The sequence below is a fragment of the Delphinus delphis genome, chromosome 7 (genome assembly GCF_949987515.2).
Source record: "Delphinus delphis chromosome 7, mDelDel1.2, whole genome shotgun sequence".
Classification (NCBI taxonomy): Eukaryota; Metazoa; Chordata; class Mammalia; order Artiodactyla; family Delphinidae; genus Delphinus; species Delphinus delphis.
The window spans coordinates 81,495,971-81,521,332 of NC_082689.1; the positions used below are offsets into that span (position 1 = coordinate 81,495,971).

The window sequence follows — 25,362 nt, forward strand, 5'->3', positions numbered from 1 at the left end:
AGGTGCTGCACTGGGGGAAGGGAGGTTTAACCCTCATTGCCCTGTCAAATGCTCTGTCCTCACTCCAGCAGAGGTTGATTCTGCGGCTCCCAGGCTGCAACATCAGGGGAAATGAAAGACTGGCTTTCAAAAGTGTCAACATTTTCAAAATAATGTTTTAAGAACAAAACTTGGAATTTAAATAACCTTCATTTCACAAAATCATATAAGCAGGAGATCCTGGTTTGCTTTCTGCACTGCCTGATGCTCAGCAATTGCAAAGCTGTATTTCATTACGGATGAACAAAAGCGGTGGTTAGTGAAGGGGGTGGACTTTGGAGCCAGCAGATGGAAGTCTGAATCCCACCTCCTCACTTTCTAGCACGAATAAAACACTTAAATTTCCTGAGCCTCAGTTTCCTCCTCTTTAAAATGAGGACAATAATACCTACCTTTCTGCTAGCATCGCCATGAGAATTAAAATGCAACAAGTCACGCTGAACACTTAGCTAAGCAGAGAGCAGCTAGTGTTACTCAGTATGCGTTAGGCTCTGCAGAGGCCAGAGAACGAGTGGGGCACTAAGCTGCACGTCCTCCTTAATGATGTGGGAAGAGGGTGTTGCTACACCTGATGGGCGTGTCCTCTCCCCTGTCCTGCTTCCCCCCCCCCCCCCCCCCCCCCCCGCCAGCCTAGGTTATGTGACATCTGCTATCTCATCGCAGTGTGTCACTAAATGGTGGCTGGGGGATTAGTGGGGAAGGGGAGGTGCAGCCTTTGCCACCTGCCCCTTATAAACTCTATCATGGTTCTTGAAGCCACTTCTCCTAAGAAAAGCAATTAATAAATAGGAAGTGTTGTATGTGAATAAAAACACATTTAGAAAAACACTGCTACTTTTATTGATCTTGAACACAATCTAAGTAGAAACAGTACTGCCTTGCTGTGTAAATATAGCTTCACAGTCAGTCCCCCACCATCCCTTAACCCAGTTTTTCCCTCACCCCTACACTACTTTTGTATAAAAATTCAGAGGTTGCCAAAACGCCTAGTGGGTAAAAAAATTTACACTAATAAGCAAGGAAATGATTAACTTTTGTCTTTAAATCTTCCTGACTCATGAACACCATTCATAAATAATTTTTCTTTGACCCCTTCAAATCCAGTACACAGTAATGATTAACAAAGGGTCTCCATTATCAAGTCTGAAAACAAGCACTTCTAATTATTCAATGAGAAAAACAGTCAAATAATGGAAACATTTTCCTTTTCATGACTTCTGTATTTTGTCCCAAAGGATCCAAATGTTTTATATACACACGTTCATTGGGGATACCTAATGTATTGTGCCAGAACAAGAGAGAACTTTGTTCCAGTAACAATTCTACAGGAGTGATGAAGTGTCTTATTGGGATGACTGGAAAAGCTTAAGTAAGATGAATATATCCATGTGTTGTTTTCTAAAAAAAGGTGCCTGGATACCTTTTCACATTTCACATTAGAAATGAGGTTCTATCGTGCATTCACTCACACAAAGAAAGTATGAAAGATATTTCACACCTTACATTTATGTAATTTATAGCTAATTCTGCTTATATTTAAATTATTTTCTTGGCAGCCAGGAGAAAGCTCTCCTGTAACATAAACTTCTATTAGACACAAACTGGTGTAGTGAGAGATCTCAGTAGGGATTGACGCAGGCAACAGAAAGCAGATTCACAGTGAAACAAAGCAACACATCACAATGAAAACTTACCCAATTGGTCTTAATTTTAAAAACTAAGTTAGGTTGAACTACTTTTAAAAAATCATCTATTTTTGTTTTTAATTAAGAAATAAGGGGCAGTAAAAGCATTTCTTGTGCAGTTATTATGTAGAAGGTACTCTTTTATTATTTAATGTGGTAATACTGCACACTAGTATTGTCACTTTACAGATGGGACTAAGTGAGTTTAAGCAACATGGCCAGCACTGAAACTCAGACCTGACTCCAAAGCAGCCTCTCTCCACCACACCAACTCTAATATACATTGAAATATACATAATATATATAGGTATATATATAAATATATACACACACATATATACACATGTAGGTATATATGTATATACACAATACTCAAAAAATTAGGTCAAATTATTTTAAATCCAATTATAGTTTTATAGATATTTAGATGATACTTGCTCAAACTTATCTTCAAAAATTTTTTTATGCTTGGATAATTTTCTGGTGATTTTTTTGAACTAATTCTCTACCATGATTTCTTCATTTAAATATGCCTCTAAGGTTCTATGGTATCTCATAATAAATTACATTATTTATAAAGGATTCAATGACCTTGAAAGAGAAAGCAATGACAGTGCTTTCTGAAACTAAATATAAGTAAGACACACATCACTCTGTATTTCTGAGATGACAAGATCATACATATCCACAAGTAAATGTTTAGTTTATTTGGTTTCACAAGTTTAGTACTCTTCTGTATTATGAAATATAATACATGAAGTGGGTGTGTTTGTTCTGGGGAAATATTCATCTACTTCCACAATATTCAAGAAAGTCTTTAAAGATACCCACCCCCTCCCCCACCAAAGGTATCAGGGAACAACAAAATAAATTCCATCTCTAGTCAAATAGAAATCATATTTAATGATTTAATGAATACTCCCTCATAAATTACTTAGCTAACTGGTAAATGAAGAAAGTACTGGGAATCAAATACATAAATATAACATTAAAAAGATTAAACACATACATATTTTAAAATAAAACTTACACTGAAGGAGCAAGTAATTTAAGACACTATTTTAATCTGTAATTTCATAATCTTATATTCCTGTATATCCAAAAGGCAGAAGCTCCATAAGCTGATTGCTATCTTGGTGAGAAATTGGGGGAGAACTTTATAATGTATCTTTACCAATAATCTGCCAACATATTCTCATTCTAACAGTGATGATGCTAACAGTAATGGCTATCATGGTATAACTCTGCACATATGTCATTCTAGAATTAGAAAAAGATATCCAGAACTTATATGTATTTATAGTACATATATTACCTCAGGTATCAATATACACATATGTTGAATACTAAATCCCTTCTTTCATTCATTCAGATTCTTTAGATATAATAATTCTTTGACATAAATAGTCCTGTAGTCTGTCTGTAGGGTTAGAAACATACCCATAGAGCCAGACACTATTATATGGTGGAAGTTTGAGTTTTCTGAACAAGTCTGAAGCTCTGGTTGCTTATTCTGTTCAAAAGGCACGTATTAAACATTTGGTAATTTAATTAAGTTTGATCTGGGGTCAGCACAGTAGCATGTAGTGTATCTCAGAAGTAAGTTTATGACAAAAGGAGACACAAACATTTCAGAGAGCCAAAGTGACCCTCTGAAAGCGAGGTATAGTATGTATTAGAAGAACCTGGACCAAAGATCCTAGATCACTTTTGAATAGAGCCAGTTAACTAGAGAAGATGTCAAAACTCCCTGCAGGTTTTAATCCCTGATAACAGGATTAAATCTCTTGGTGATTACTTTGTTGGTACTTAGTGCTGAGGCAAAGCTGTCACACAAAGGTCAAAGGATAGAGCAGAGCCACGTCACAGATTTCATAACAGAGATAAAACAGCTGACCTCAATCGCCCCTTTTCATTCTTCACTCCCCATCCCATTTCTACAGTGTCATCAGCTCCTGTTGTTGGGGGAATGGTATCATGCAAAGAGTACTAAGCTTAGAGTTAGCAGACCAGGGTTGGGGCCTGGTTTAACTGCTTGTGACTTGTGCCCTTAGGAATGCCACTTCCCTGAGCTCCAAATGGAAATAATTGTGCACATCTTTATGGAGAGGATCTAAAAAGATTATAAATAGGAAGGTGCTTTATAAACACCAAAGCAGTCTTTCCCAAAGTGCCACCGGTGGCATGTGAAATTGTTTTAGGTGGAACATGGACAGACCTTTAATCATTTTTAATAGTTATATACCCATATAAATTTATATTAGAAAAATATGAAAACATTATACCTGTGATTTCACATATATCTTAGAATAAGACTAGAAGTTATTTTTAAAGTGGCTTGAATAGTGCCTACATAATACGTGCCCAAAATATTTGTTGAATGAATATATAAATGAGTAAATGAATTTAAAGAAAAATTTTAACTAATAGTACAGGTACCATGTGACTTGAGCTGAAGTCTGGGAAATGCAGTTCTGAAGCAATAAGCAAATAGGAGGCATTTATTAGGTTTGTTGTTATCAAATATTTATTAAATAGTAACTATTTTAATAGTAACTATTTTAATCTTCAAGCTGAAAATGTCTTGCTAACTTAGGTGCAATATTTCAACAGTTTTGCAAGTATGGGAATTAATGATAAACAAATAATTTGGGGGTAAAAAGTTGACTCACCTGTGACAGAAAGGATGAATCTAATTTTCCAACAATAGCACTTAAGGAAAAATCCATAAAGTGAATCACAATTTTTTTCAAAGAGACTAAGCAAATCCACATTATTACAGTTTTAGTCAGTGGCATTATCTGAGGCTTTTTCTTGGTTTCCTTTCCTCTTCAGTTCAGATAGCAGCGTTTTTAAGTACTAGAGAACTATACTATAGGACTAGAGTAAATCTATTCTAAATATGACAATACATTTCATATAGATCCATATGACATATAGAATTAAATGTTTTGAATAAACTTGTACTTCTAAGGATACACTGTTTAAAAGTCCATATAACAGAAGCATGTATTTGCCTCATACCTGAGATTTCATTTGCTACTAACCATATGACAACTGTATTAACAAGCTCAAGAACTCTGTGCTTGGTCTCAGTTATCTGTGAATGGAGACAGTCCTCCTTTTCCTCTTTAATCTCTCTCAGAAAAAAAAAAAAGTTCATGGTATTCCACAATTTACTAAAGTTTACCTAAGCTTTGTACTCAGTTTAGTCTTTTCCCTAATATTCATATTTTTGATGTTACCTAGTTTTTCATGTTTATTACCTTTCAAATTTTGATCAGGCACTGACTTTGTCTGCCTGGATTTTATCTTGCTTATTCCTTTGCAAAAACGATTTTGCTCCTTTCTCAAAAAGATTCTGTTGCTACAGAGCATTGATTGCCCCAGCCGCCCCACCAGCCAAAATGCAGCCAAAATATTGTGGATATTGACTGGGTATAGAGAAAATAATTCATTTCCAGAAGTGGTTAAGAAAATACATAAGGCAAAGGGAATACACAAAGAACACTTTCAACAGAGAATGATAGTACCAAAGAATATAAATAGTTAACACTGATAATCAAGCCCAGAAAGAATGTTCTTCAAAGTAACAGTGTTTAAACCTCACAGGAGGGCATACCTCCCAAATTTAGTTCCCAGGCTCAATTTCTCAAGTTACACATCCCCAGAATGCCACTGTAAGCTATCTCTGGTTTTGCTCCATAACATCAAAACGTGAGTGCATGTGATACTGAACTGACATACAGAAAGTGATTGTGTCAAAAAAAATTTGGCATGAGTTTTAATAATGATGAGTTCTTTCTGTTTTAAACAACCACTCAGAGAGCTACTTTAATCTCTACCTGTCAAATATAACCATGTGGAAAAAAGTCAAAGTGTGAGTCTAGAGAATGAGCACCCTACCCATTGCTTTTAAAAACGTCTTCATTTAACCAAGTGGTGTTGAACCAACATGTAGAACTTTTCTGGGTAATCAGGAGATGTCTCTACCTGTCCAACAACAAGAAACATTTCACTGAAAGGGAACATTTTGGTGTCAATATAGAAATAAATTCTTTCCTAAATTTGGCTTGAGTCAGAACACACATCGAATGTAACAATGAAATATGAAGACCAATGGGACAGTGTGCAAAAAGAGTAAAAATAATCTACTCAGAAAAAAATAAGAATTTTATTTTTTGATTATTACTTGATAGTCAATCCTTTTAGGCTAGTTAATGTAAGATCAAAGATGGTGGATGATAATTACAAAATATATCTTAGAAAAAAAGAGCATTTTTTCCTGTTTTAAAATAGTTATTGAAATAAATACATAAAGATAACCATTACCCCCCAGAGTTGCACAGGCTTAAAATGTTTGTACATCATAGTGTATAGGTATAATGCCAGTGGAAGCCATTTTCCTTTCCAAGAATTCCTTAATACTGTGCCAAGATCTGGCAGCACATTTCTCCAGCCATGACTAAGCACTGAGGTCTTATTCTTGGCCACTAAATCTGAAACTATAAAGGGTTCATGGCTCAGATAGAAGCTTGTACCACTTCTTTAGAAAAAGTATAAATATCTTCTAGAATGTACTTCGTTACAAACTGATAGTCAAAGGAAAAAATGAATCAGTAAGGAGATACCACTTCCTGAATGGCATTATATAAGGCACATAACATCCTTCGGTGCTGTCACATAGCTTCAATATTGGGACAGTATTATATAGGGGTGATTCAGTGCAACTTTACACAGACTGTTAAAAATCTCTACTAATTATTGTTGAGTGTTTTGTGGGGTAGGAAGGTAGAGGAAGAAAGTCTGAGTTTATAGTGTTTAGAAACATTGAGGAGAGGGGGGCTTTCAAATTCACTCAACAAACTAAGTGCTTTAAAATGCTTCCAAGTAGAACTCCTGCTTAAAATGAACAGCTAATAGTAATTTATAATCAGATATGCCAATTTGTATGCAATGTCCTGAGGTTCGGAAAAAATAGTTATAAACTATTTCATTCATTAAATATGTTATTATTATCCTTTCACCCCCAGCCTGGTTAGTAAGTCCTTTTTACACAGATAATGCATAGGTAAACAATAATGAAGGTCAAATGACCACAATTCTATAATGGCGGAATCCAAATTCCTAAGGTTGTTTAATACAGTGCTTGCTTTGGCAGCACATATACATAAGGTTGTTTAATAAAGACAACAGAGAGGAGGCGGCTAACTTTTACTGAGCCTCTTTTGTGTACCATCTATTTATGGTAATGCATTTAATTCTTAAACATCATTCTGAGTAGGAATTAATATTCCCACTTGAGCAGTGAGGAGATTTCAGCTCTGGAGATTAATATACCTATTCAGGACCATTTAGGTAACTGGCAGAGGTGAGTTTAAGCCCACACAAGAATGCCCGAAGCCCAGGCCTCTTTTTGCCACACCTGGCTTTCTCTCTAGTTCTCTGAGGACTGTGTTCACACAGTATTTGATATTTAGAAATCATACCTCCTAGAAAGGAATCTCAGAAATTGCAGGACATTTCTAATGCATTATTAGTAATTCTTCTACATTTAACACCCCACGGAAGATTAAAAATGTCTTTCTAAGCTGACCAAGTCATTTACTATCATGACAAACAGTTGGCTAAAGTATCAGGTTATGGACAACTTGGAGATCTCAGTGCCTGCTCCAATCACAGCCCTGACCTCTCAGTCCAGAGACCACTCATGCAACCTGAAAACATGAGAGGGGCCTGGCTTGATCTGAACTAGTAACCTGCAGTCGTGTTCATTAATTATTATTATTTTTTCTACTTTGCCTGCTTCCAAAAAGGATTTGAAGTGACTTGCTGAGAACAAAGATTGTAACAGAAAACAAATAATAAGTTTGTGAGATGTGAGGGATGGGAGGAGGTAAGATAATAAATCTATTCTAAAACTTGAGTTAACACAGATTTTATCTGGTGGGATCTGACAGGATCTTGGATTAAGTTACATACTTGGGTGGACACAGAAATACTAGTATGAAAATCTGAGAGGCTAAGAAGGTTTTAAATAATCATGTGTAAGCAAACTGTTTAGCGAACCTTTTCTTCTGAGATACTACAGAGACACATACTGGGGGAAATGGTCCCACATTCCACATCAGCAAGACAGAATTAATAAGATTTTACTATAATAAACAAATAGTTTATGAAGTCAGTCTCTGTCTTCCTCTCTTGACTTCATTAAAATGTCAGGCAGTATATGGAAGGAAACCTAATACACTGCTTACCTTTCTAAAAGCAGAAGTTTAGTTATAAACGTGGAAGACTTTATCCAATACTGTGAGGACTAAGGAGTTCAATGTAAATAAAATTTACATCATAATTGGTTCACAATTTTAAACCAATTTTACTGTAAAACATGTTTTATAAGAGATCTTTTCAAATAGATCATGCTTTGTCTTACACAGATATTAACCATAGTTTAATCCTTTCTAGGTAGACCAGGATCACCAAGACATGAGGCAGAGGACATCTGGCTTGAAGTCAGAGAGATCTGTGTTTGAAATTTCACCTTTCTTGGTATTATCAACTGAGAACAGGGTTTGGCTAGCTGGGCATCATTAAATAAGGTATGAGGAAGCCTTTCCTTTGTTTGGTGAACTATAGGGGGAAAAAGGGTTTGTGAAATAGCACTTTGTTTTTTTATGTGCAAAAGTGAGGTAGGTCCTGAAAAGACCAGAGGGTTTTTTTAAATGTTAAGTGCCCTAGAGCTTTTAAGGCTGTTATACCTTGATTTTTAATGACAGATAAATATTTCATGTGTTATCATGAATATTTTATTATAAATTTTCAGTTTTTCACCTCTAAATGTTTGCTTTCAATTACTTTTTCTGATTTACTGCAAGTATTTTTAGTGTATCTTGATATCAACATTTTGATATCAAAGTTTTGAGAATGCAAAATTACAATGTCAGCCAATGGGAGGGGGGATATTTGAATTTACAGAAACAATTTTATGCTCTCTATTAGGAATCTACCTATTGTCTATAATAAAGAAGAAGAATCTGGATTTTTGAACCACTTTTATAGTGACTGAAAATCAGTTGAGTATTTAAATAAAGTGAAATAAATGTTTCTTGGACTCTTAGATAATGATTTTTTTTTTTTAAGTGCATCTCCTTAAACATCAGTGAGGAACTCAAATCTCAGGAATTTGCTAACACAGACTAAGCAGAAGATTAGGACCACTGTTTAATGTGAAATGTGTTGAAAGTACATGCCTTTATTCTCCTGAGGACATAAAAAGATATTTAGACAAGTCATTTAGGACAGGAAGAATGTTTCCAGGAAAGTGAGGCCATAATCTTTTCCTTAGTTAAGCTTTTTTTGGTAAAATGGCACGTAAAAAAGACTTGGTTTCATTTGCACAGAGATTATAAAACAGTTTAATGTCTACATCTTGTATGTGTAGCAGGTCCGTTTATATCATAAAAGCCCAGTTTTGCTGTTTCTAATTATATTTTGAATAAACTGTCAAAAATATTTAGGTTTATCAACCTAAAGAATGATTGTCTGGTCTCAGAGAGATTAGAGAATAAAATGTTTTGTGAATAGGAGTATGGAATTCATTTTCTTATCAAAGGTAGAAACATTATGCCCAGAGTGTATCTTGACAAGTATATATTAGGCATTATAAGCAACGGGTTAAAGGACCTCCTGGTCATTTGGAGAAAGACAATCCTTTTATTGTGCTGGCAAGAATGCTTTTGGTTTCCTTTGCCATGAAACCTAAATGCCAGTGGAGGTTTGAGCAGAGTTGAAAGAGCTTTATACAATATACTCTTTAAGAGAATAATATATACCTGTAAGAGGAATTTTTATTTCCTAAGGAGATGAAAAATTACATGTTTCTTCATCATATGTGGGGAATGTACATTATTATCTCCTCCTGCTCGGATATAAATTTTTCTATCTACTTTAAACATTCTGCATATTTCTTGCCTAGTGAGTCAATTCTACCAATTGTGAGGGGGAAAAAGAAGCTCAGAAGACCCCTACTAATTTCTTCTAAATTGAATGGTAGTTTCATGGAGAAGTTTTCATTGAATTTATGTGATCAGATTGTGTTAAGTAGAACCAGACTATGGGGTTAAACATTTCCATATGTTATAAAGGCCCAGAACGTTTCCTGAAAGGAGACTCCATTCTGAACTCAGATGTTACCTGCTGCTTCCAGAAATGGCTGCAACTCCACCCCAATTTTACCCTCTCGCCAGCTCTATGTGTCACTGTCAGCATACGGGAGAGATGCAGTCCCCGGGCACTTCCTGCTGCCTGGGAGGACCCCTACCTCTGCCACACTGCTGGTTTCCAGCAACCACCATATATTTTTTTTCTCCCATCATTGCCACTTGCCTTCATTCTCTGTGTATGAATGAAGAATTAGGTACATGCAAGGAAGGAAGGCAAAGTTAACAAAATTCTGGAAATCTGATTCTTGGGTTAGAGCCACCCTGAGCCCTAGTGGGATCTACAAATGCTTCACAACTCACCCCTTGACGATACGACATTTTGGTGACTACAACCATCCCCTCTTCATTTTATGCTCCAGAAGTTTGTGAGACCTCAATGAGTCATGAAGAATCCAAAGTGATGATAAAAAAAATAATAATTGATATCTGAACAAAGGTTAGTATTTGACAATGGATAAAGATTGGTATACCTTCCCTTCCTCGGGGCTTTGTTGACAAGAACTGTGAACGTCGTCTTCTCTTACTAATTTTCCAGGCCAGGAAGTCAGTCCTTTGATTTGGCCCCAGACCAAGTCGCCAACGTTGAACGTCCTTGGCCTATAATGTATCAATTCATTTGAAGAGGGGGAGTCTGGATTCCTTAGGTCATCTTCACTACTAATGCTTTTAGCGTCTGAAGGGCTAGGTACACACCCGTTAATGCTTTTGGCATTAAAGTCTCCATTGTAATGGATGTAGTCTTTGACCAGAGAACTTTCCAAACTATTTGAGGAGCTCGGAGATTGCTCCTCTAGGACCAGGTCTTGCTTTGTGGTGCTCAGCAGCTCTCCAAAGCCCCGACTCTGTCGAGGTCTGTTCCCATTGATGTGTGTACATCTTTCCACAGTGTTCTCTAGTCTCTCCTTAAAACTCATCATAGTTCTTTTGTAGTTATTATACCTGAAATTTTCCTCCAGAATTTTATCCCCTTGACAGTTTCTTGATGGTAACAGTATTGGGTGCTGTTCCCCAGGCAGAAATGGCAGTGTGGAGACATTGTTGAGTCTTTCGTGACAAGGACTATTGTGGATATGGTCTGGATGATCTAAAAATTCCTCACACTTCCACCTGTTTCGCTCCCCTCCAGGGCTTTGCTCCCCATCCCACTGTTTTTTAGATGTGTGGCAACTTGCCGACTTGAAATATTCAAACCCATCTCCTTCGTTTGAGTTTTTCCCATGGTCCAGATTGCTGGGCAGCCGAGCCCCTCTTACACTTCTCAGCCTACCATCATGGTCAACACTGCCCATGTTTCGTCCATGAATGACCGCACTGACAGCACTGGGGAGACTTAATGGGTCACCAATTGAAGCAGTGAAGGCACTCATGGCACTCAGAGCTGGAATGGGGCTGATCTGAGTTGTACTGTTGACTGCAGTGGTGATGACAACCTGCATTCCTTTGCTGGCTGCATCAACAACTGCTTTGTAAATAGCATCTATGGAAGCATCACCTTGGCCACCCACAATGAGGCCATCCTTCACCTGTTGACCAAGAGATGGGTCAATCCGCGATTGCAACTCACAAGATGTATCTTGGAAAGGTGGAAGTGTAGTGTTTGGATTTTCGGGAAGTGCTGTGAGCCCCGGCTGAGTGCTTATTCTTTTGTTTAGGAGAGCTGCATCTTCCTGCATTCTCACCTTAAAGAAATAGACAGGAAGCAGTGAGAGAGAGAGAAAAAAATATTCAAGTTCTTAAAGAGAAAGATCATAATTTTAAGATTTACCAGAAGACAAACAAATATAACAAGGAAGGCAATATAAAGAAAGAACAAGACTCAAAAATGAAATTAAAAGTCACTCTGTATAGAAAGCCTTATGTCTTGATTATATTTGGTTACTGTTTCTTTGATTAAAACATGTAACAGGTTTTTTTAAAAAATCATCATTACTAAACACTCTCTAGGAAAACTAAAGTTGAGGTGGTTGGATACAAAATGTTTCCAGGTGGGCTTCCCTGGTGGCGCAGTGGGAGAGTCCGCCTGCCGATGCAGGGGACACGGGTTCGTGCCCCGGTCCGGGAAGATCCCACATGCCGCGGAGCGGCTGGACCCGTGAGCCATGGCCGCTGAGTCTGCGCGTCCGGAGCCTGTGCTCCGCAACAGGAGAGGCCACAACAGTGAGAGGCCCGCGTACCGCAAAAAAAGAAAAAAAAAAAAAACCAAAATGTTTCCAGGTGATGACTCCATGTTTTCAGTGTCATTACAGGTTTTGCAACTTGGAATTCAAAGAGAGAAACAAATCTGTCACCAGCACAGCTCAAATTAAAAAGGAAAGCAGATTTAAAAATGATTTCTAACTCACTGATATTTCTACTGATCTAAGTGAAATATAAGATAAAACAAAACAAAATACATATACCCCTTTCTTAACAATAAACTATTTCTGATATGACACTAAATTTTTGAAGTCTTTAAATAGGGTAGTAATGCCTACTCTTGAACCTTACCAGGCCACTGCCTGAGGGACACCCCCATGCTGCCAACGGTGACAATGGCTTGCTACAGAGGTGATGCTTAATTGGGAAGTGGTGAAGGGAGGGAATGCCCGCCAGGGAAGAATATCAATACTCAGGACAGGAATGATGAGTGCAATTTGAAAAAGTCCACAGGTTATTCTAATTTCACCAACCTCAGCTAAGAATTGCTGCTATAGACCCTTGATACTTTGGATTTTTCCCCCACAGTGATCACTCCCTTCCTGTCTTTATATCCTTTCCTATTAAACCAGAACCTGGGATCTATCAGCACATAACTACTCTCATGCCATTCTCCCCTTGTCTACACCTATCAGATAAAATCCCAATCTTGGATCAATTTAACTCCCTACCTTATATATCTATATGTACAGTGAGGATGCTGAGTATCTATCCACAGGAACTTATGGCTTCCAACCACAGCTGGGGGCTTACGTTCCCATCAATCCTATGATTCTCTGGTTAGGTATCACTCCCTCTCACAACTATTCAGGTATTTATCCACTTCCTCAAGCCAGCTGTTGTACCATATCCCACAGTATTCTTAGGAAATGACCTTACTTAGAGATAATGAAGTTCACAGGTTAAGAATTCTCATAATTCTTATACTCTGCTATTCCCTGCCTTCCGGCAGCACACACTTCTCTGCAGTATATGTGTCCCTGATCCTGTCCTGCTTCCCAGTGTAAGAGGAGCCCCTTCTACTCTCTGAGAGTCGTCCTCCATTCATGTTGTGGATCCCAAGCCTCTCCTCAGGGATCTTGCCTTATCTGTTACCCCTTTTCTTCTTTATGTTCAATCTCTTCCACTTTTTTTGGTCTCTTTCCTTTAGCATTCACCTATGTGCGTGGCTTCCATATTTTACAAGTTTGCATTCAACCTACACCCGCCTTGGGACACTACCTTGTTTCTCGTATGTTCTTCATAGTTAAGTTTTTGAAAGTTTTTGAAAGAGTAATCCATACTCTTTTCTCATCCTTACATTCATTGCAGTCTGGTTCCTGCTCCCACAACTCCACCAAAACTGCATTCCACCAAGTCACTGGGGATGCTCTTACTGCTAAATCTAATGGAGTCCCTTCAGGCTTTATCTACCTATCTACTCAGTGACACGTCCTCTTTCCTTCTAAATTCTTTTATTATATAAGACATATATGAACATTTTCTCATTGTCAGAAAAGAGAAAAGCTTTCATCACTTCCCCACCCAAATCTGTACTTCTGCATGCCACTCTGATGCCATTTCTTTCTCAGAAGTAATCAATGTTCTAGTGCATCCTTGCAGACTTGTTTTTAATACCTTAAGGTGTGTAGGTGTATATCTAGTCTCCCTTCTTTCTTCCATTCCTTCCTTTCTTCCTGCCTTCTTTCTTTCTTTCACATAAATGGTATTGTATTTTAGTATTGTTCTATAATACTACAGTATTGGAGCTCTGTAATCTTGTGGATCTTCTATATCAGATTATATAAATCTACCTAATCTTGTAAACTACTAGATAGATGGATATAGCATAACATATTTTACTATTTCCCTCCTGATGGTTGCTTAAGTGGTTTCTAATTTTTGACGCCATAAATCAAGTTGTAATGAACATTCTAGACTGTGCCCTTTTGTTCACATTTGAAGATTTCTCTAAAATAGATACATAAAAGTTGAACTTCTGGGTCAAAGGAGGTGTGTGTATATATGTATATGTATACATATTTTATATGTATATAAATATATGTATATATATGTACATATTTTATATATACATATTTTATATATATAAATATATATATATTTTATATATATATATTTTTTTACCCTCCAAAAGGACTATATCAGCATACAATCAGACAAACATATATCTGAAAGAATCCATTTTCCCATGCCTCTGTCAGCAAGGGATATCATCAATCTGATGAACATAGTAATGTTGTAATTTATATAACTCTGATTATTCTTTTCATGTTTATTACTAATTATTATTTAATTTTCTCTGAATTGTCTGTTCATTTCTATTGCTCATTTTTCAAATCAATTATCTTTTTTCTTCCTAATTTGTAGGGGCTTTAAAAATATTATGAATGGGAATTATTTGCTATTATTATGCAAGTATTTTCTGCCAGGTTGCCACCTGTCTTGAACTTTGTTTAGAATACCTTTGGTCATACAGATTTTAAAGTTTTATGTATTCAATTCTGTTACCTCTTTTCTTTTTGACTTCTTGGTTTTGTGTCTTGCTGAAAGAGGCTTCTCTACCCCAAGATTATTTTAAAATCTTCTATATTTTTTTCATGTATTTATTTAGTGTTACTCTTTCCATCCAGCTCCTTAATCTACCATGAATTTATTCAGTTTGTAGAACTAAAAGAAGACCATGTGGCTGAAGCCGGGCAGGGAGTGGTGAGAGCTGGGGCTGGAGAGTGAGGCAGGGTAAGCACGTTAAGGATGTGGATTTTAATCATGGGAGCGATGGGAAACCACAAAAGGGTTTAACAGGGTAACATGATCAGTTTTTACTAACAGCTCCAAAAGGACCAGTGATATGCTTCAGACAAAATAAAATGCTTCACACAAAAAACTGGAATGTTTAACAATATTCATTATTGAGAAATAATAGTAAGTAAAGGTGAAAAGGTACATAACTACCTTCTTTCGTCTCTTCCCCCCCAATTAAGTAAAACAAATAGTAAATATTGTTTTCTACTAAAGTAACCCAGGGAAGGAGAGTACCTGAAAGTTCTGAAACAGACAAGCCATGGGGTTATTGTTAGCTGGGCAAGGAATTGTGGACTGTCCTTGAAAAGCCTGGAGATTCTGGTACCCCTGAAGAATCTGCTGCTGTTGCTGAGTTGGAGGAAACATCTGATTGTTGTTTAACAGCGACTGTAGATGAGTCAGTTGATGGTTATTCAAAGTACTGTTTATTGAGGACATGTCACCTATAGTTTGAAAAACATAAAATATAAGTCAATGTGATTCTTTGGAGGTCCTATGCCTATCTTTGTTGAGGATTCCTAAAACAAAAACTAAAAACTAGACTTACATGGTAATTCTTTTTTCTTTTTCTCCTCAAAGTCTTACTAAGTGGTAAGGAAAGAGTAGTTTTATTATTTAATTTCATCTTTCACAATTAGTGTTTTGATTTTGTATCACGGAGAGACAAGTTAAGTCTTTGGTCTATCTACTAGCCAATCCTTATATATTGATTTTCATTGTTATAGAATTCCTTGAAACCATTTTTGTTAGAGCAACTACAATTAAAAGTTAAAATTAGTCCTAACTGCTTTAGCAAGCATAAGTATTTGACAAGATAGTTAAAACAAGTGGGTGTGATCAGGCCTGTTTACAAAATTTAGTTCTCAAGCCACAGTCATCAATAAATACCATCAAATAAAATCAGATTTGGCCTAGAAATATGTATTTTGTTTTGTTTTAATGTGTATTTTTTATACAAAATATGTATTTTGTATTTTGGTTACTTAAAACTAAAATTGTAAAGAAAGCTAATAATACAAAAGGATTCATTGTCACAGTCATTAAAAATAAATATTATATAATCAGATAGGATTAGTTAATAACTACATTTATATTCAAAATTCAAAATTAACTTGTTTTGAAATTACACTGAAATTATTTTGAGGATAACGTCACAGAAATTGCCCTATAGCTTGAAATCTGTAAATCTGTAATGTTTTGTAGGTTACTTAACTACATTGATTTGACCGCCAAATAGAACTAATTAAACTTTTTTGTAAAGGTGTCCATGAAATCTGGAAACATATTTTTTTAAGATACTGAAGATACCCTTGACAATATCATGTATATTTGCCTATGTTTCCAGACTTTATGGACATCATCTCTATACTTTATATTACAATTACTCACATCAAACAGCTGAACATACTTGACATTATTTTCTAAATTTTTTGAGATAAGACAATCTACATAAAGGATTTTGTTTTTAAGCCACAAAGTTCTAAAGAATAATACTGCTTGAGAAAACCTAGCAGTAGCTATTGGGGCCTTCTGTTTCCTTGAACTTGGGCAAACTTTAACTCTGAATGTTATTATGCCTTGCTTCTTATTTTGCTGGATAAGCATTTAGTTTTGTTTATTTAGGGATCACATGGAAAAACACTTCCTCAAACCGTTTTCATCCACAGTGCAGCTGCTCATACTAACCCTGTGATGCCACACCAACTAAAATTCAAATAAATGTTATTTTTAAGGTGCACCTGTGCTTTAAGTATTTGAAAAATAAGACTCTACTTGGCTTAAGAGAATGATGGGTAGGTTAGGTTTAGGTGGCATCAGAATTAGAAGAGAAAGCAGATTAAAATGATATTTAGTATTGCTAGAATAGGGGGAAAAGGAAGAAGTCATTTTCATGTTTGTATAACTATGGTTGTGTGTGGGTGTTATTATATTTAGTTCCTTAAGCAAGCTGTGACATAACAAAAACATTTTTAAAAATAGTGTGACAAAATGGAGTTTTTTTAAAAAGGAGAAAATGAATTAGAAAAACGTTTCTTTTGTAAAAATTTGTGAAAAAATTTAACTTACCAAGCAGACCTGTCCCCAGTAGAGGGTTAAGTAGCTGTGGCACCACAGAGTTACTGTTCAGTTTAGCTGGACCAGGTGTATTCCCAGCATTATTAGATATATTCAGCAATGTTTCTGCCATTGACACCACTGCTGTCCCACCAAGTGTTGAGACAGTCAGTGCTGCCACTGCTGATGATGTAGTGGTTGTGGTAGTGGTTGCCTGGGAAGAAGTTGCTATGGAAACCTCTGGATGATTAGCGGTGTTGGCCGATGCCGAGTTCAGGACACCTCCCAACAGCTGGGGATTCAAGGCCATTAATCCTGAGGCCCCAGTGACAGCTGGGAGGAACAGGGGGTTAAAAGTAGTGTCACTGCCTGCAAAGCTTGGTAAAGGGTTCCCCAGGGGGCTGGTTAAAAGGGTCTCAGCTCGGCTGTTCTCTGACTGATTGCTTGGCAAATGGTCTGGTGGGGCTGTCATCTGTGTTAATGAGGGTAAAGGGGTATTTTGCTGTTGCAAAAGATCTGAGATGGTCAGATTGAAAGATGGCAGGGGAAGCATGGCAGCTGCGTGGGCTTGGTTCTGAAGCAGGGCTGCTAAGAGTTGAAAGTGAACAGGCTGCAATACCTGCCCATCCATGTCACTGGAGAGAAAAGCTAAAGCAGCGTTTACATTCGGGTTGAGAAAACCTAAAGGGTGGAGGTTGATCTCAGACTTGCCTTCTCCTGCTGAAGGCTGGAGGATATTTAATAGATTCTGGTTTAGGAGATGCTGTTGATTCACTGGCAAAGAGATAGGTAGAGAACTGAGGAGGCTGGGGTTCAAGGGGTGTGGAAGATGGTTGTTTGAAGTGCTGTTGGATGGAAAATGAAGTGCGTGCTCCTGGCCAACAAAAGGAAAATCACTCCCAATGGGCAGCTGACTCTGCAGTGGGTTTCCAGCTGCGGTGGTGACTATGACGCCGTCTTGAAGGACAGATGTTGTCTTTGTGATGGCAGGGTGGTTGGTGCCAGCTATGGCTATGGAGGATGATGGTCCTGAACCGCCTAAAATAAAGGGAAAAAAACCCACTTATTAATTATGGATGTTAAGGAAGACAACTCTATAAAAATACATCAAGATACATTTCAAATAATATGTTACATGTCCTCTGTAGATTCTAGCCAGACAAACTGTAATTAGAGATGATTTGACATGTTAATGAAACTAGTTTGACTTCATACTTCTTGACTTACTTTGAACATGAATATATTGAAGAAGCTTAGTACTTTAAGCAATACCTGTTTCTAACTATCAAATATTTTGTTTTTCACAACCAGACAAGGTGAAAATGGAGGAAGTTGTGCTGTAGTCCATTCAATTGGGTAGATAAAAGTAACAATGCTTCATTTTTCAAAATATATTTTTACATTTAAAAAAAAGTTTTTGTTCTATATTTATAATACCAGTACTTTCTTTTAGTGGAAAAAACCCCCCCACATAGAATATGCATGAGAATACAAAACAGAAAATAAAAAGTACCTATGTAGATAACTATTAATATTTTAGTGTATAGTTTTCTGGGCTTTTCCCACCTATATATATATACATATGCAGAAATATATATACACGTTACATATATTTTTTAACAAGAATGGAATCATATTGTTTTGCAGCTTTTTTTCATTTATCAATATATTGTGAATATCCTTTCATGTTAACTATAGATCCATTTTACTAGTATCATGTATGGATATACATAATTGATTCAATCCATTGTTGTGGATATTTCGATTGTTTACAATCTTTTACTATTTCAAGCAACGCTATGCTAAACATTCTTATTAACTCATCTTTGCCGATATGCTCAATTATTTTCTAAGGGAAAATGCTTAAAAGTGGAATTCCAGGGACAAAACGTTTACATATTTTTAAAGCTCTGGATAGACATTGTCAGACTGCCTCCAGTGAAGCTGATCAATATATATTCAATTTATATTTCTATAAACAATGTAGGCAGCGCTCATTTTTCTCACCAACACTGTGTTTTATCATTATTTTTAAATCTTTGTCATTCTAATAGCATAAAGATACTTTATACTCATGATTCCTTAAATCAGACAAGTCTTCACCCAAATAGCATTCTTTTTTTTTTTTCCAAATAGCATTCTTAACCTTGAAAGTCTTATGTATGCTAAAGATGTATATATTAAAGTATACTAAAGTAATGTATATTAAATTCAGGGAACTTAATAATAAAATTTCAGTTGTGTATTATAATTGTTTTAGTTGTTATCAATCCAAGCTACACAAAATAATTACCTAGAGAACTTAAAAACAAACAAACCAATGTCTGGACCCTATCCAAGATCAGCTGAAAACTCATCTCTTGGGGTGCAGCCTGGGCAGTAGTATTCTTTGAAATCACCCCTGGTGATCCAGATGCACAAGGGGTGGGGTGGGGAGGGTGAGAATCACATTCTGTTGAAGGAACCTACAATCATTTTTTTGAAAAATGTCTTACCCTAAAGAAATGCATTGTTTCATTTAATACATGCATTTGGCAAATATTATAAGCACATACACTTAATTTATTAAAATATTAAACATGTATATGTTATTGTTCAGTAGAGTAGAGAAAATCTAAAATAATTCAAACACTTTACTGCTGTGCTACATGTCATCATAACAAACTTTAAATTTGACCATGTTACCATTGAGGCCTTGTTCAAATACACAGAAATGATTCCATAGTTGTAATAGTAGTACAAATATAACTATATATTATTCTTGTTTCCTCCTAACAGACTACCACAATAATTTTTCCTTTCTGACATAAGAATTCCATACTAATATTTTAAACCATGTAGCATATGGATTGATATTTATTGATCCAATAAAGTTTGGCATTTACATTTTGATTTTTTCATCATTATATATAACACACAAATGGACATCTTCCTGCATATGAAACTTTCCTACCTTTGAATTTTTCCTAAGGAAACTCATTGGCATGATTGTTGTGAGACTCAAAAACAGGTAAGTGAAAGGCTTGCAATGTGTAAAAGTATACAAATAAAAGGAGTTACCATTGTCATCATTATCGACATTAGTAGCTGCAGTTAGTTGTGATGACATGGTAATAGTAGTAAGTATAAATCAGCATATCCAACATATATATCTCTATAGCACGACTTTGCAATTTTTCCTAGCTGTTGTGGTCTTTTTTTTTTTTTTTTTAAGCTCTGTTTCATTTAAAGGAGACAAAATGCCGAAGTAGGCATGTGGTATACAATTCTTTAAATATTAATTCAGATTTGTAATAAAACAATCAACACCTTAAACATTTCATTGCTTCTTAAATCTTTCTGCTATTTCCGTTAAATAGGTATGTGCTTTATTTGCGTTTGGAATCCATCTTTTTAAACAAGCTAATAAAAACTCTTATTTACTAGTAATCACTATCTATGGCTTTTTCCCCTATCTGTTAAATAATAACGGCATATTTAAATGTACAGATCACCCATTCCTTTAATCAGTCAGAGTACATTTTCAAAATACTCTAGTGTGTATATGACAAGGCTTTGTAGATGAAGGATTTATGTAGAGGTTATTATTCTTTTATCTTTATTTTGTAAGAGAGAAACATCCACATTGAGGATTCATGAAAGTAGTCATTTGGGGACATTATTCTAAAAATTCTCCATCTAAATATTCTTGAGGAATGACAATAAAGAAAATATAGCTACTTTGGGTATATTTTTGCATTACAAACAAGAAGCAGGTGAATACCACAAGCTTCTTAAGGCTAATATGCGGATCAGGCATATTTTTTATTTTCTCTAATTTTCAACACACCAATTCAACAATCAAGTACACTCTACTGAACAAAAGGGTAGAAATGGTGATACAAACAAATAAACAACAACAATACAACACCCTGCCCTTTCTTTAAGGAACTCAGAGTTTAGGCAATGTGATAAACACACAGATCTCTCTGTCTCTCTCAAATATACATTTTTTGAGAGCTTATTACAAACCAGGAAATTTTAAAGCTCTTTTCACGTATCTAGTATAACTACAAGGCAATATGCCAGGAACAATAGCAGGTATATAACAAGGGGACAATTGTAAAACTGAAGGTGTCAGGAAAAACTAAGCAAGTGGTAACATTTGATCTGGGATTTGAGAGTGGAAAAGGAGATAGAAAAGGCTTCTAAGTAGAAGCAAAGTAATTTTTTAAAAAGGCAAGGAGATAATAAAATGTATGGAGGGTAATAGAGTCCTATGTATCCTCAGAACAAAGAAATATGACTGAAAATATTGTATGCTGCTTTCCTACACACCCAAGCCCTCCCACCCATGGTTAAACCTGCTGCCTTAGATAAGCAGTGAAGAAATTTAAAATCATCTTTCTAAACCATTAAAGGCAAGGATCACTTCTTATTTCCCTCCGTATTTCCAAGACCTAAGAGTCTCTGGCACGTGGTTAGCATTCAAAAAGTGTTGGTTGAATCAATCTATTAAGATCGTAAAACTTGCATTCAACTTCTAGGAATCAGATCACTTGATGCTGTGTGTGTGTGTGGCAAGTGTGTATGTGGAGGAGAGAATACCACCCATTTGTGGAGAAAAGTGAAAACTGACTCTGTAGGGTATGATTGGTCCAATGCCAGGAGATAAGGGATGCTGGAAAGGAGATGGCTGAAAGATGTCAAGTTACTTTAGAAGACTCCCAAGTGTGCTGGGGAGTTAAAATAATCTTATGGAGGAAGACGTCCATCCCAAAGTACTCTGAATTCTTAAAGTCAACTCATTAATGCTTGGGGTCATTGAAAGAAGATCCTGAATTTTTATAGCAGGAGGGAAATTGGAAATTGCTTATTTCTGAAGCACTTAATCTTGAACAGGCATTCTCTGGTGAACTTACTTCATAGTTCTGCATAAAAACCTGTGGTCTGTTGAAGCATGTGGGGAAAAAGTTTTCTTAAAGCTGAGTTTTCTTTTGGCAGCTAAGATGTTTTGAGCTTAATCTAATGAGGGAAAGAGTTTTTTTAAAAGAGTTTTTAAAATAGCAAACTATTCACTAAACATTTAGCAGTTAAATAACTAAAAGGCAGCTGGGAGCCTCAAACAAGTTAGTAAGCTGGAGAAGTCCTTTAATTAGAAAAAATTATTATTTCACACCAGCCAGCAGCACCATGAACTGGCATAACTTCTTTTTCTCATTGTTTCTGTTACTTTTAAAGAAGTAGGAAATAAGACTGGAAAGCCATCCAAATAAATTTTCCTGGTGTGAGATCACATGCCTAGACACCCAATCAGACACTGAGATAGTCCAGTACAATTAGGAAACAACAGTGGTAGCTTTTTCCAGTGGGGTAGATTTCCAGATATAAACAGTATTCTTTGCACACACATATAATTTATGATGTGTGTGTGTGTGTCTGTATATGTGTGTGTATACAGAAATAGCATCAGTAATTTTTTTAAGGGTTTTTTAAAGGATGTTTTCCTATTACTAACAATTTCATTCTTGAGGTGTTTTATTTGCCTCATTTTTTAAACACTGCTTTTCAAAACAAAGGTAATGTCTACTTCTTTAGAGTTATTTCTCTTCTTCGTCACCAATATTCTTTGAGAAGAGTCATTGTTCATATCATGCTAAACTCTCTCATGGTTAGTCCTTAAGTATTAATAATATTGTTGTACATGTCTTTGTATGTGTACAAGAGAGGGCATAAAGCTCATTTTAAAATGTCATTTTACCAGTTTGATCTATAGCTTCAATTTTGAATAAATACTACTTAATGCTAGAAAACTTTTTCTTAATTGATATGCCCAAATACTGGTTTTTATCCATAAATTCAAGAACCTAAGAAATACATCATATGGAACATACTCCTTCACTATTTGACCTTTATCATTTGCTTTGGCCAGTGTACTTTAATTGCAAACAGGGTCAATGATAATCCTTAATAAAAACGAATGCTTCTAGAGACAAGAGAAAATATCATGCCCTAGTGAGTCTAATAAATATAATTCACTTTTCAATCCCATGGAAATAGTAAAATTTTCTCTTCTATATTTAAAGGATTTAAAAAATTGAAAGATAACTTTTATGAGGTCTAGATCTTCCAACAAGATATTATTTTCCCAAGCCTTAGTAATGATAAGGTAATATGTATTTACAAAAATATACCAAACTCTATCTTTGTGTTTTGGATCCTGATGTAAATTCCTAGCATTCCTTTACCAGAAGTAGGCAGGAAGCCCTAGGGACTAGTGTCTATTTGTTCTCCATAAGGAAGGGAGGGAGGGACCCAAAACCAACACAACTTAGGAGAAAAGGAAGAGGGGAAAGGGATCAGTGGCAGTATCTGAGGAAATAGTCTCCACCCTCAACAGGGCCAACCTCTTAGGGAAAAGGAAAGAACAGTGGAAGGACTGTAGCTTGAATCTTGGAATATGAGGTCTGAGTGATTATGACCGTGTTGAGGAGGCGAGGCCAGTCTTCGGGTGGTAATGGGGTCAGACAAAAAAAAAGGGTGTTTTACTACTGATCACTTCTGCTTCCTTTATTAATACATAGAATTACTCTGAAAACTGTTGAAATGAAAAAAATTGCTTGAGATTTTTCACTGTTTCTCAAGTAACAAAGATTTTTGGTTTTTTTTACAAATGCTTTTTATCATATTTTTCTTAATATTTATTGTAAAGAAGCAAATGCTGAGAGAAGAGGTTAAGTCTCTTGCTTGGTAGGATTTCTGTTCTCTCAAAATGCTAGAATAACAGTTAAAATGCTCCATCCATCAATATACCAACTGGAAGTTTATCTCATTTTGTTTAATGAGCAGAGCAAGTAGAGATTCTAGATTATGAATAGTTAACTTTGTATCCTTCCATTGTGACTATTTTATTTTCAGTGTTAAACAGTGCAGAGCACATACTAGGTATTCAATAAATATTTGCTGAGTTAATTACCTCATGAATATTCTAAGACAGTGCTTAGACCTATTTAAGACTGTAAAATCGATTTAGTATGCCCCCAAACCAGTATATTTTGATAAATGAAATAGAAAAGAAAAAAAAAAAGAGTACATTGCATAACTGGGATATTATTTTGTGGAAACTGTGTCTGTTAACTTATACATGTGAGTGCTGGGTCATGTTCTGCTGGTGAGTGATGAAATCATTTCAGTAGATCATGACTGTCATAAAAAAAAGAAATAGAATAAGACAGGATAAGATAGAATGGGATCTAAAATGTCAGAGTGCATCACACAGAGTGTTTTTTTCAGGAAACTTTTGTTGTACATTCAAAACATATCTCTAGTTAAATGGAATGCAAGTTAATTTCTTGCCGTGGTTAAAAGTAAAAATAAGTTTGAAAAACACTGCTTTAGGATCAGGCCTCTCAGTTGCTCAACTCCGTGGGGGATGGTCTATGGAGTTGTGTTCCAGGAAGCATGTTTATCAGACTCTAAAGTGAGAGGTATCCCTGTGGAGTCGTGCAGCACAGGAGCTCCGCTCTGGGGCATTTGTGATAAATACTACTCTTTCTTATACCCGTACCCATGGGTCTTGGATAGATATTTAGAATTTCCCTGGACTAGCTCCTACCCCAGGAGTATCTCAGCAACTCCTTCAGACTTCTGTTTGTCTAGTTCCATTCCTAATCTGTAAAAAGGTGAGTTGTTACTTTGACTTTGCAAGAAGTATAATTCTTAGAAAATAATTTTTACTCTACTCTTTGCTTTGTTAGCATTAATGTTGTTTGATATAAGTTCCTCGAAGGTAGGAAGTTTATGATTTGATTTATTTAGTACTCCATGCACATGGAAATGAAATTTATTTTGATGACACTAGGAACATGTTTAAGAATTATTTTTAATGAGTCAAGTCTTTGTAGAGTTGACATTACTGCCTAGAATTTAGGTACTTTTAGAAGCTGCTTCAATGTTCTTAGACCACTTGATTTTAGTAAATAACAGCTTAGGCATCCCCTTGAGAACTGAAGGATTTCTAGTGATTTTAGAAGTGAGCTTAGTGTGTTGCAATAGAATAAAATTCCCCCAATTTGCACACTGGGACAATTTATTTCTTGAAAGGTACAAAATAGACCATTGAATCAGTAAACATATCACACCACTCTGAGTTGTTATCACCTTTGATTACATAGACTCAGTGTCTAAATTCGAACATATTTTAACTCCTCTTTTTGTACACAAGGAAACATTAAACCTGGAATATGTAAACAAAGCAAGTGGTGTAACCCTGATATTAGGAAACCTTCTTAAACAGCAAGACACTGCCTGTTGTAAAAATAACTTACAGCAAAGAAGAAATGGCTCATTTTGCAAAAATTTAACTAAAAGAATAGACATAGATT

The 25,362-nt window shown here is 35.9% G+C and overlaps 1 protein-coding gene across 1 annotated transcript in view; it reads right to left on the minus strand.

Moving 5' to 3' along the window:
- The window catches only part of MBD5 (methyl-CpG binding domain protein 5), a 402,522-nt gene that overhangs the window by 12,984 nt on the left and 364,176 nt on the right, over nt 1-25,362 (minus strand). The window contains exons 14-16 of the mRNA XM_069540868.1: nt 17,012-18,037; nt 15,179-15,387; nt 10,417-11,625 (exon numbers count right to left, since the gene is read on the minus strand). Coding sequence (XP_069396969.1) covers nt 10,417-11,625; nt 15,179-15,387; nt 17,012-18,037 — 2,444 coding nt within the window. The remainder of the gene's footprint in view (nt 1-10,416; nt 11,626-15,178; nt 15,388-17,011; nt 18,038-25,362) is intronic.